At 34.3% G+C, this 14,175-nt stretch overlaps 1 protein-coding gene across 2 annotated transcripts in view; it reads left to right on the top strand.

Moving 5' to 3' along the window:
* The window catches only part of DACH1 (dachshund family transcription factor 1), a 446,835-nt gene that overhangs the window by 394,323 nt on the left and 38,337 nt on the right, over positions 1-14,175 (top strand). For both annotated transcript variants that reach the window (XM_059684811.1, XM_059684810.1), the window contains 3 exons: positions 3,190-3,337; positions 6,273-6,416; positions 6,925-6,993. In XM_059684811.1, the coding sequence (XP_059540794.1) occupies positions 3,190-3,337; positions 6,273-6,416; positions 6,925-6,993 (361 nt within the window). The remainder of the gene's footprint in view (positions 1-3,189; positions 3,338-6,272; positions 6,417-6,924; positions 6,994-14,175) is intronic.

The raw sequence follows: 14,175 nt of genomic DNA, 5'->3' as shown, positions 1-14,175 counted from the left end.
AGCAGAGATTTGTGCTTTCTAGGCTATAATAAAAATAGTTATAACATTGCTAGATCAATTATAGTGCCTTTTTAAAAGAAATATGTAGAAACTCCTCCTATTAAAACTTATGAAAATAATTTAATTTATAAGATATAGTATTTTAGAAAACAAAAATATTAGTGTGTTATGATAACCATTATGCCTCACTTACTGGAAAGAAATTTGAGGCTAAACAACTCTTGTCTCATATAATTGCTGTGACATCGAGTAAGCTTAAAATGCATTTCTTTAGAATAGTCATTGTCCAACTTCAAGATCATGAAAATTGACCTCCCCTTGGAGGAAAATTCACATTTTAATCCAGTGTCTTTTACTGTAACTCACATTGTCATCACAGAATGTTGCTCCATACTGCATGTCCACCTGAGACCCAGCACTTAGCATGACCTTTTGCACATGAACCCCCCTGGAAAATTTACAGAAGTTACACAAATCTGAAACTACTATTACCACTGAAAGTTAAAATGGTGTCCTAATGATTGGTAGCTGTGATGAGCACTACTTGCTACAGCTTTTCCCAGCCCCCTGCTGCATTGAAGTTTAATCGGTTTTCTGTCTGTTTTGCAGCAGGGCTGTCATGGGCAATAACATAATTTTGCATATGCATCAGTTTGGCTCTAGTGCAGATTTTTGTTCACATTGGACTCCTACTGATGTGCACTGATTTAAAGTCTACAAATGAAACTTAATTTTATATAGCTTATAAGTAGTCCCTAGAGGGTATTGGATCCTAAAAGCTAACATTTTTCAGACATAATCAGCAGGAATAGGTAATGTATTACCATTAGCTACATTAGCAGCAAATATAACAGAAGGAAACAGTAAACATAAATGCTCTTGGCGACTTCATACTTTACAAGAAATATTAATACAAAATAACACAAATTAGGGTTGCAGTTTAATGTTATTCAATATGTTTATTCATAATGATTGTTTCATATTTAAAGAACACCAAAATACTGTGTTTTATCAGCCAAGGACAATAATAGTTTAATAATAATCTATTTTAAACGGATAGTGATAATACAACCAATCAACACATTAAGTGGTGCCAACATTGGCATCTTGCTAAATAATCTCTAGACATTGCAGAGAGTACATCTTTCAAAGATAAGTCAACAAGAGCAATCAGAGCAGAAAATTAGAGTTTGGTATCTTAGAATTAAAATACAGCTAAACTAAAGTTTTAATTGGGGTGATCTAAAAGGGCACTTGATGCAATGATCTCTTTCATTTGTTACTAATTGTTTGTTCCTGATAAAGGAAAAAAAAAACATATACAGGAATGTTGCTGAATTGAGTGAAGATGGCAGTTTACTTAGCAGCTATGTTTTATTGTCAAAAACGAGAGTGGGGGAGGGGCAAACTGTCTCACAGAAATCCTTTAGCTTGTTTCATATCACAATAATTAATCCAGGGAATTCAGAGTCAGGTACAACAAACATGAGATAATTTATACATGCTTGAAAAGGGACTAGACATGGCTTATGGCAGTGCTGCATTGGTCGGCAGAAGTAAGGGAACATCTTTTTTGTGGTAACAAGTCAAGAGTTGCAATTTCTGATTCAAGCTGCTTATGTTGTCTACTGCAAAGGGGTCACATGGCAGAGTAGATCTGCGAATGGACCAACTTCCATTTCATATATAACTTCTGTTGCAAATGTCAGATTCTGATGTTCATGGACCAAGGCAAAATATCTTCTACTTCCAAATAGCTTTTTTGTATTCCTGAGTTGCTAAAAATAGAAATTTTAGCTTTTATTTTTACTAACAATTTTACTGATAATTTTCTAAAGCATCTTAGGAGAGAACATATGCAACATGCTTTGTATATGTTTTACATATTCTCATAGCCCCATTTTCAAAAATCTCAGAACATTATTAAATTAAAAATAGCATAAAGATTTAAAAATTAAAAAATAGCATACAGGGAATCAATATATGACTCCATAATCAGTTGAATAGATAAACCCTGCCTTTACCATTTGCTCATGAATTGCTATCTTGTCAAATAATCCCCTACAAGTTATTCTTGATTTGTTATGACTATTTTAATGCTTTTTAAAAAATAATGCACTATGAAGCCACTAAGCTTTAGATTCCTTACATATATATCTCAAGAAAAAATACCAGTATTATAATTGTTATTCAGCAAATGTTCAAAATATACTATATTATAGGCTCTCTCTGGGTCCTAGGGGCATAGTCCCAAATGAGAGAAAATGTCCCTGCCTCAGAGAGCTTTCAGTGTAGTGTAGAAGACGCAACATAAAGCAATAAACAAATATGTGACAACATTACATAATAGATGCTATGGCCCTAACCGGTTTGGCTCAGTGGATAGAGCATCGGCCTGTGGACTCAAGGGTCCCGGGTTCGATTCCGGTCAAGGGCATGTACCTTGGTTGCGGGCACATACCCAGTACGGATTGTGCAGGAGACAGCTGATAGATGTTTTTCTCTCATCGATGTTTCTAACTCTCTATCCCTCTCCCTTTCTCTCTGTATAAATCAATAAAATATATTTAAAAAAATAGATGCTGTGAAGAATTTCGAGGAGGGAATAACAAGATATGTTTGGGTAGGTGGTAAGAGAAGGCCTTTCTTGGGTGGTGACTAAGCAAAGGTGAAATGAAATGAGGGCATAAACCACAAAAATTGGAAGGAAAAGCATTCAGGAAGGGAACAGAAAGAGCAAAGTCCCTTGTGCAGAAACAAATTGGGAACCGTAAAGAAACCCACTTTATCTAGTATAATTTTCGTAGGACATGGTGGTGAAGAGCTCCCAGAGATAGGTGGGTGGTGCCAGGAACACTTGGGGTTGCAAAAACCATGTTCAGTCTAATGTTTAACTCAGTTCTTTTTTAGACATGCTTATGTGCTGCCCTCATTTAGCGTTAGTTTTAAATATTCTGATTAGAAGCAACTGAACTTGAATGCCGAAAGTATTTGCCTTCCTAAAGTATTTTCATTAGATTTAGAAATGTTGTGCTTTAATTATAGTGCTTGTCCTAGTAAGTACAGAGTGAATGCACAAGAATGGAAGAATTTGACAAGAGGGTTCTTCTCTTTTGAAATGCTTTTAAGTAATGAATGAAATGTGCTTTGTACCAAAATATATCAATTCTCAATACTTTCTTTGTACAGGGGCTCTTGAAAGTTGCCATAGATAATGCCAGAGCTCAAGAAAAACAGGTCCAACTGGAAAAAACAGAGCTGAAGATGGATTTTTTAAGGGAACGAGAACTAAGGGAAACCCTTGAAAAACAGTTGGCTATGGAACAAAAAAATAGAGGTATTTTCAAACTTCCAACCATGTTTAACACTTTAGGTGAAACATTTACAATAACAGTACAATGCTTGGTGATTTCTATACTATGAGACTATACCTTTTGTTTCTTACTTATAGCTACAGTTCAAAGCAAAACTTGAATCCTGGGCTCATATATTTCTTAATCTCCAGTGTACATGGTTTCTCTACTGTTTATACCCCAAGATATTGAAATATATCCATTATATCATGAATTGCATAATTTTTATTATGAGCTTAACAAATTTATAAATTTAAGATGCACAGCCATGAAGATACATTTTATATATATTCACAGTTGCCTTTTGAAAAAATCGAGTTAAAATCATAAAGTTAAAAGAGAAAATACTAATTATTCAAGTGAAACAGATTTAGTAAGATATTTATCAAATGAAATTGAAGACTGATGAATGTCTGAACAAATGACCAAAGGTGAGTTGTATAATAATGCTTCACTCAACAAGATCAAGTACACATTAGAGTAGAAACCAATATGAGTGTTTATTGGGTAAAAATAATAATATTCTCAATCTACTGCTTCTTTTAACACAATCTACAATGTATGTATACATAATTTTAAAGATCATTTATATTTGTGTGTTTATTTTATGTATGAGATTGAATAATATTTTGTTTACAACCAACTTTCCCATTGCCTCAACAATAAGTTTCTCCTAAATATTCTAGAAAGAGTGCTTCTTTTCTTTCATTTAATAAGTATCCATAACAAATACTATATATATTCTCCTTTTGGATATTTGACATTTAAAAATTAGTGTTCTGTTTGTTTTCAAAACTGACAGGACTTAGTATGTTTTTTCATCAGTTACTATGAAGCCACAGCTAGAGGATTCCTGGGATGAAGTTTATTTAGGAAATTGTCAACCCAATAGTACAGTTCTAAATAATGTGGCTTCATTAATATAATCAAAACAAGATAAACATTGGTAACAAGGTATGTTCTAAGTGCATAATGAAATTTGGTTGGAGCTCCTTATATGGGACTATATTCCATATGCTAGCCATGTCTTGATTTTGTTTGCACCTGGAAAAGTCTTTCTTTTAAAAATTTGTTTACAAGACTTAAAGGCAGATACTTGAATTCCTAAGTTAGCTTTTGGTTACTTGAGGGACCTTAAGAGTTTTATTGGTTCAAATCTGTTGGATTTATACTCTTTTACCTCTTTAACCACTAGAGGGCAAAACATTTCCCAGATGATACCAAAAACTCCCATTTAATTAATTGTGAAAAATAAATTAAAGGTAATAACTGTCAATAATTATCTCTTATGACTGTACCTATTGAAGCAATGTATTATTCTGAAGTGAGAACATGGCATTTCCATTTGGTTCAATCACACAGGAAGGAGACAGTGAGTGGCCAGTACAAGGTGATGGCTATTGAGTGTTAGTGCCATGGGTGTGTACAATCCAAATAATAATTCAGAAGCTACTGTTTCTTTTCAAAGAAACTTATAAGCAATCATCTTTGGAAAGGGAAATAGTAGGACTGTGACTTTCTTAAGATAAGCACATAATTTTCATACTATTAAGTAAAAGAAATTAGCACATTTATTTGAAACCAGCTTTGTTTTTTTCTTATAAGACGGTAGCCAATGTACACTTTCTGTTAATATATGATACCAGCAACAATAAACTCAACAAGATAATGGTCTGACCTCTTAATAATATTAATAATTATACAAATGGGATATATGGACACTAGAAGTTGTAACTAAAATTCTTTCTTGAGGCATATTACCCTACTTTATATACTGATTCAACACTGTGTTACAGAATTTTTTTTTTTAAATCTGTAGTAAGAGATCAAATAGCACAGTTAGGATGATTGCTCCTTATTACTAACAGAAGGATTTTCTCATACAGATTCTGTCACATTAAATCCACAATATTTAACAGCCATTAAAAAATGTATTTCAAAGAAAAACATTTGTATGCTTCCCATATGCTGATTGTTTACTTTATGTACATATTGTAAAAAAAAAATCATACTGAAAATACAGCTGACATTCACGTTATGAAGGGCATTTATTTGTCATTATTTATTGATTACATATTGCAATACAAATATTTAAATTCTCCAGTAGGAAAAAATGTATCATAGTCAACTTTTTGTATCATAATCTACTTTCTTATACCATGGCACACTACTACTGTTAGCAATAGCATAATTAGCAATGAGGTTTTATTCCCCATCAAATGCCTGAAGAGTAAAAGTATAACTTTCTTGAAATGTGTTATAGTGTATACACATTTGCTATGAGGTAATTATTAATAATTATTATTATAATAACTTCATCCAAAATATTTCTGCTTATATATGTTAACAGTAATTAAAAATATGTAACTCCTCATATAGAAGAATATTGTATTTCCTGAAATTTCAGGATAGATAAAAAAACTCAAGATAGAATTATTAAAAGTTTAGCTGGTGTAACATTGTTTTGTAAAAAGGGAAATGTACCATTTACTACTCAAAATTGGTGCTTTATAAATAGGAGGCATACTTATACATGTTTGTGCTATTCTAGACTACTCTGCACTATTCTGATTCAAGGGCAGAGACTAAGCCCAAACATTCCTTTAATTAGGCTTCCTTTATCAGTGAATTCAAATATTTACTAAAATTAGTTTCCCATTAAATCTGTCTCTAAAAATGATAATTAAAGTCATTCTTACATTGTAATATAGTTCAAGGCTAAGTAAAAATTGGCCTCCTTGGACATTTTACTGGGATTTATTTTAAGGTTGCATTTTTTCCACTTCCTCCGCATAGGTAGACTCAATCCAGTGGAGGGAAAAAGAGTATTATAAGAAAGGTAGATCATTTATAAGTTTGATAAATGTTTTATTTAATACTGTAAAAATTTAAGAAAAAATAACGTGGACTCCTTTCTAGCCATAGTTCAAAAGAGGCTAAAGAAGGAGAAGAAGGCAAAGAGAAAATTGCAGGAAGCACTTGAATTTGAGACAAAACGGCGTGAGCAAGCGGAACAAACACTGAAACAGGCAGCTTCAACAGATAGTCTTAGGGTCTTAAACGGTAAGAGGTGCATTTTTATGTGTTGCTAACTAACTTTCATTTTTCAATAGACAATTTAGACAAGTGTTTGTGGTTTTGTCTATATTTAAGTCCTGTCATTCGTTAAATTGTGCTCCTAGCACAATTTAATTGTGGTGTGAAGAATAGCCACATGTGTTGAGGGAAATGTATTATTTCATAGGTACTTCCATTGTTTTGTTACTTAACTCCAGCATCTGGGACCTGGCATTGCCTCTCTGTTTAACCAAATCTGTCTCTACTGAAACATGATAAAATAGTAATCTGAGAACTCCCCAACCCCCATCCAGTTTATGAACAAATTTGTGTTATTTATCTATTCAAACAAATCTTTTGATAATTCTTATGGTTATAGTCTCTGTTCCACCTTTAAAAGATGACATCCATTTAGATAATTTTAATTTAGCACCAGAGTAAGAGGTCACTCTTTTTTTAAAGGACAATATTATCAAATGAAATGTGTGTCACTCTTACCTTTCTGTGCTTCTAGACTCGCTGACCCCAGAGATAGAAGCTGACCGCACTGGCGGCAGAACAGATGCTGAAAGGACAATACAAGGTAGGAATTTGCAAAAGGCTATAAATCTAGATCTTGCTATATGAGTTTTTCCTCAGCTTTAGCCTGCTATTCAAGCATGTAGCCTACCATCTGGGCCACATCAAAACAAGTTCAAACAAGGTCAAGTTCATCTTGCTTGTTTATATGAGTGAATTCATTTTGTGCTGATAGATTTTCTTTAAATTAACAGGTCATTTCTGTTTATACAGTGCAATTAAAAAGGAATAATTAATTTTAAACAATGTATGATTTCATCTTAGACACAGTAAATGTGTTTTTATTGAATGCTTGAAGCCCAATCTAATGCAGGAAGGATTTATAAGTTCTATTCTATATATAAATAAAATCATGAGTTAATAGAATAGGAGTACTAATCATTTGAAAATGTCTTCTCATTTTGTGATAGTTACTGTCAGGCACACACAAAATAGTCTAGTTGAATGTTAACAATAAATAAGATTGTTTAATCCTGTGTGGATTTTTCAAATGTTCTGTATGCCATTATAGCCATTTTAATAAAATAAATCTGCTGAGCAAAATCATCAATAGAATACTAAAGTAAGTTGTGTTATACACTCAGAGGAGCTAAATATATATATATATTGCCAAGATCACTCTATGAGGAAAGGACAAAATTTGAAGGTAGCATCTATATTCTAATATTTATTCTATACAGGAAACTCAGTCTAACTTCATGAATACAGAACAGTGAAAAAGAGCATTTATTTTCTATTTTAAATGAAGATGATTCTTCAAAGCAAAGCCCAAAATGATTAATTGCTATAATCCTCCCAATTGCTTTTATTTTGCATTTTAAACTCAATCATGTTGGGGTATTGTTTGACATTAATTGTGTTACTTAATCAGTTTCAAATGTGTCATTCTTGGTTTAGTGTAAAGGAAACATATCTTTTTAAAGTACCATATATGGTGCAAAAAGTAAATATCAGAAACTTGAAACATTCCTAGAGACTGTTTTTTGCCTATGTTTATTTTACCTGAAATCCATGGTATTTTTTTTAAAAAAAAATCCTAAGCCATGAACCATATGTTATTATGAGACATCTCCTTGGATATACAAGATTAATGCAATTGTAAATGTAGAAAAGACTTCATTTTTAAGAGTCTTATGGATTTCAGCAAAATTATATGTGTGTGTACATGTTATTAAAATCATAAGACTCTCTTGCATCTCTTTTAAAAATTACATACACATATTAGCAAATTCCTAACAGAGCCAGTCCTCCCAATCAGAGCCAATACCTTAGTACGGCCAATGTAAAAATATCAGCCCTGGCTTGTGTGAGCAGGGGTTGGTGACTCACGCACTGACTTAGCTAATGTCCAAAGTGGTCTAAGGAAGCACATGAATCTCTAGTTCAATGTGATATATAAATGACCTGGTGTCCACAGAATTCTCAAGATGGTCAGAAATCAACCTAAGAAGAATTATAAACAATATATTCTTGCACATAAATAGGAGATTTGTCATTAATATTAAGAAATATTTAGGCAATGATGAAAAATCTTTGCATAGTTGACATAATATATATTTTAAGAGTTTGCTATCAGAAATATTTTGGTCATCAATAAGGTTACAGTTATTATTATTTGAATCTTCAAAATTCACATATATTCAAATATATACTTTATTATGGATAAAATCTTGCTGTATGAGATTGAAATATTGAGTTTTCTTTCTAATGTGATTTGCTTACTCTGAGGAAACTTTTTAATCATAAATTGCCTTTTGGTTTACTATTCAGAATGCTATCAGTTGGGCAACATATAAGACTTACCCAAATAAACTCATAATTAAGGAAACAAAACATTTGAACAAGTATACATAGTAACTTTAAGCCAAATATAATGATTATGAGGTTATTTATTGCTTTCGTTTAATTATAATATGAATCTTCATTCATTCATTCATTCATTCACTCATCCAGCCTATTAACTGAAATGATGCTCCTCAAGTTTAATTTTCTTTTTTTGAAATATATTTTATTGATTTTTTACAGCGAGGAAGGGAGAGGGATAGAGAGCTAGAAACATCATTGAGAGAGAAACATCGATCAGCTGCCTCCTGCACACTCCCCACTGGGGATGTGCCCGCAACCAAGGTACATGCCCTTGACCAGAATCGAACCCAGGACCCTTGAGTCCGCAGGCCGCTGCTCTATCTACTGAGCAAAACTGGTTAGGGCAAGTTTAATTTTCTTAAAATTGTTTCATGTACAGTTGGTTTTCAATAAGACTCTTAAACTAATATTCATGATTTTAATTAGATAAATTTTATCAAATGTAATTTTTTAAAAAATACTGTACATGAATTTGTATTTCTGTGTGTTGGTTGCTAAAAAGTTATTTAACCAGTATTTGAACTACACAAGACTTTTAAAATACAACAGCAAAGGGATCACCTTTTGCTACTCTAATTCCACTAAATAAGCTCATTTAGCCCTTTGAAGTTTTTTTAACCTTAGAAATGAAATCCATATATTTGGAAGCTAACAAACAGAACAAAATTAACTGTGAACAAAATAAATCAAAGGAAAAAGACTCTAGTTAAATTCCGAGTCTAAGCATAAGAATGGAAAAGGCAAAGAAGAAAGAAACAGAACTCATGACTGATTTGTGACATGGTCTGTGTCAGGCATTAGGGGAGCCATGAGCACCTGCTTCTTCACAGTTCAGGAGTGACACACGCACAGCCGTTGGCTCCCTTCGCTTTTTCTCTCTGTGTCCCTGAGCCCAGGTGTTATGATATTCTTTGTACTCTTTCTTGCTCCCAATCCAGCCATAACTGAAATTATTCTCTCTTCCTAAATAAACTCAACTTAATTAGGACAGACAAAGGAAACCCACATTTCTTCATGCTTGTCATGTATTTATTTTTAACATTTTGACAATTAAAAAGTGCCACACTTGGCCCAAGAGTCGGTTATCTAAGCGCCAGGCACTTCAATACTGCTCAAGTGCCAAGTCATTACCTCCTGCAAGCTCCTCAGGTTAGACTAAATGTTGCCTTTTGGGCATTTAAGACCACAATTTCCGAAAAACTATAGAGGAGGGGAAGTGGAAACAAGAAAGCAGTTTAAAAAGTATTCCTGAGGAAAGACACCCTAAATAAATTACTTATCTTGATAAGTAAGATATATAAGCTCATACTACACAGGGATGAATTCATCATTGATACTTCTATTTATTTTTATTGATTGGTTGATTTTAGAAAGAGAGGGAGGAAGAGAGAGAGACTTCAATTTGTTGCACCACCCATTTATGCACTCATTGGTTGCTTCTTGTATGTATCCTGACAAGAGTTAAAAACTGCAACCTTGGTGTAGCTGTATGACACTCTAACCAACTGAACTGCCCGGCGAGGGCTTCGTTGCTAATAATGTGTCATAACTAATTCACAATTTATGAGTTTGAGGTGATATTATGAATAAAAAAAATACAAAAACTTGTTTTAAAAGCTGATCTGCATACTGATTAATGCTCTCATACCTTGAGTCTTACATGTCCTGATTTGCGTGGGAGTTTAAAATTTTTATTTCTAAGCTTTTTGTAAGATCTTTTGAATATATAGAGTAGACATAGTATGTATAAATACTCACTGAGCAATTTTTTGCAATAGACATTAAATATCCTCCAAACCCCTTACTGTATGTGTGGGTTACACATGCGCACACTGTATGCAGCCAGTTCTGTCACTTGATGGCTCTCTTTAGCTAGGTCCTTGTCTCTTCTTATTCTCCCTCCCGAAGAAACAGTATCCACCTAAGTAACTTGTGTATCTTAACAACTTTAAAAACGATCTTCTCAGCCCATTCAGACATCTGTTAAGAGCACCAGATAATCTTCAACTTTTAATTGGCTGTCTCACCTGGAGGTCAAGGTCAGTGCACAAAACAGAAAGGACCCTCCCTCCCTGCCCCTGCGAACCTGTCTCCCTCCACTGCTCCCTCCCTATGGTACCCTCATCTGTCCAATCAGATATCCTCCTTAATGGGAGCAAATAAAGGATAATATGATTCTGCCTACCAAAATCAGAATTACAAATTCAGGCAGAATTAGTTTTTATTCCTGACAGCCAAATTAACAGTGTCTTTATTTTTTGTGTGTGGGCATTTCTAATAATTCTTTCCTTTTGCACATTTGGCCTAAGATTTGAAATTTTTTATTATTCACTTATGCTGACCTTCCTGACCCCTGGATCTAGTTAAGACTCTTAGACGTTCTGCGCACACCTCTCACTTCACAACAGCATGCTGTCCACTTATAGTTCCTTGTTCAAGTCTTCTTTCTCTCTGCAAGAAGCCAGCAGAGCATGAACCACACCAATTTTGTTCATTACTGTATACTAGTGCATGGCAGAATGTTTGACACAAGAAACTGTAGAAGGTCAAGGGAGGACCCAAAACATACCATGTAATGAGGAGAGAGTCAGCTTGACATTTCCCTGCCACACCCTTTACACCTAATCACAAGCCTCCCCCCTCATTCTCTGTGCTTTTATTACACTGGCATTTTTTCCCCCCGAAAACCTCACATTTTTCCCCCTTCCAGAGAGATTTGCCCTCTACCCTGCCTTTACTTACCCATCCTAAAGGTCTCATCTAAGAAGTCCCTGCCTTCAGGAATGCTTCCTAGACTCCAGGCCTGCCCTGGCAGCACCTTCCTGACCCCTGGATCTAGTTAAGACTCTTAGAGGTTCTGCGCACACCTCTCACTTCACAACAGCATGCTGTCCACTTATAGTTCCTTGTTCAAGTCTTCTTTCTCTCTGCAAGAAGCCAGCAGAGCATGAACCACACCAATTTTGTTCATTACTGTATACTAGTGCATGGCAGAATGTTTGACACAAGAAACTGTAGAAGGTCAAGGGAGGACCCAAAACATACCATGATATAGAGGCATGCTTATAGAATCAAGTAGTATAAAATACAGCTGTTACAAGACAATAAGGAGAACCCAACTATGCTGATGATCTGAACGCTGGCTCCATGTCTTTCATTCTTCGCCGACGCCATCCACACCTTTGGGAACCCCTGGACCGCTGGTGCTGGATTCCGGCAACATATGGTGCCTGTTAGGTATTGAAGAATTGCATCAAACATTGATGAATTAGGATCTATATTAGATCTTGTGGATGCTGAAGATACCATTGTTCTGACATTTCTCAGAATTTAGTTGGAGAGACTAATGGGAGCAAATAAAGGATAATATGATTCTGCCTACCAAAATCAGAATTACAAATTCAGGCAGAATTAGTTTTTATTCCTGACAGCCAAATTAACAGTGTCTTTATTTTTTGTGTGTGGGCATTTCTAATAATTCTTTCCTCTTGCACATTTGGCCTAAGATTTGAAATTTTTTATTATTCACTTATGCTCAATTTTTCATTATAAATATATATTTAATTTAACATACTATAGAATCACATTTCTAAATAACACTTTATTCATTGATTTAATATAAATTAACCTCATGCTTGTTTTTTTATTGTTTCATATAATTTCAAATGATTGAATCTTCCACATATATTGTTTAGGTGACCTATCAGTATATAGACATGAACTATCACATGGAAGAATGGTGAATTAGGTCTGTTTTATCTGTGTGTTTTATAAATTTCCAAAATATCTACAAAGTTCACTTTTGAAATCGTACATGTCCCTTTTTCTTTCTAAGTAAAAAAACTGTCCTTTTAAAACAAAGAGTAATTGTTAATCAGAGGGAAAGGGGGTGGATGGAATTGGAGGTAGGTTAAGGGGGCATAAATGGGGAAAGAAAGAGACTATGCTTTAGGCGATGGGCACACGATGCAGTGTGCAGATGATTTTTTTTAATTGTACTCTTGAAATCTGTATGGTTTTGTGAACCAATGTCACCCCAATAAATTCAATTAAAAAATAAGTAAATGTTAAAAATAAATTGAAATGTGGACCACAGTTCCTCTGACATATTAGAATATCTGTAAGCTATGCTTACAAAATCTTGACTTCACTTGAAAGTACATCTCTTTTATTTACATCCAATGGCCATAAACAAAACTGTTTGGCTTTTCTTTTTTATTTATTTGTTTAAATTATATCAGATCATACAAAACCAAACATTCTTTCAAATTAAAGGACATGAAAGACTTCCTTCACATTAACAATCCTTTTTAATTTCTAATTTAAAAATATCTTCTTTCTTCTCCCTAGATAGTTGAAGATACATGTTTAATTTTAAAAATATTTATTTGTTCAACAAATATTTACTGAACACTGATGACATGCCAAGTACACTTGTGTTACTGCTTCAGCATTGGGAAAGAACTTTAAAAATTAATTCAATCTCTTTATTTTGCAAAAGCTTAGGGAGGGTACATGACTTCTTAAAAGGTTATGCCATGAGTTAATGGAAGTTGGGACTATAACTTGGTGCAATTGCTTTTCACATCCCCTTATATTTTTCCTGATTGTTTTTAGACTAGGATTGTTAAAATATTGCTCTTTTAAAATATATATGCAATTATTGTTACAGTAGCCTCCCCTTATCCTTATCTGCAGGGAATACATTTCAAGACTCGCAATTAATGCCTGAAACCCAGGGTATTAACGAACCATTTTTTTTCATATATATGTATACGTATGCTAAAGTTTAATTTATAAATTAGACACAGTCATAGAGTAACAATAATAACTAATAACAAAATAGTCGGGAGGGGGGACCCCTCAGCCTGGCCTGCAGTCCAGGAGCCCTCGGGGGATGTCTGACTGACATCCTTAGCGCTGCAAGGGAGGCAAGAGAGGCCCCACCACCACCGCTGCACTCACAACCATGAACCCGGCTTCTGGCTGAGCGGCACTCCCCCTGTGGGATTGCACTGACCACCAGGGGGCAGCTCCTGTGTTGAGTGTCTGCCCCCTGGTGATCAGTGTGCATCATAGCAACCAATTTTTCCACTGTTTGGTCAATTTGCATATTAGCCTTTTATTATATAGAATATAGGATTGCAATTATGGTTATGTGATCCTGTCTCTCTGTCCCTCTCTGTGATAACCAGTCTGATAACCTGCCGGGACTGACCAGCAGACCCTGAGCAATAGATGACTGGATTATTCTGACACATGTTTTTTGTGAAAGAGATGCTAAGGGACTGCTTACAGACTTTCCAACCAAGCCGCGTGC

This window comes from Myotis daubentonii, chromosome 2 (genome assembly GCF_963259705.1).
Source record: "Myotis daubentonii chromosome 2, mMyoDau2.1, whole genome shotgun sequence".
Lineage (NCBI taxonomy): Eukaryota > Metazoa > Chordata > Mammalia > Chiroptera > Vespertilionidae > Myotis > Myotis daubentonii.
Note: the sequence above shows the minus strand (reverse complement) of the source record. Positions and strands in the feature narration are given on the sequence as shown.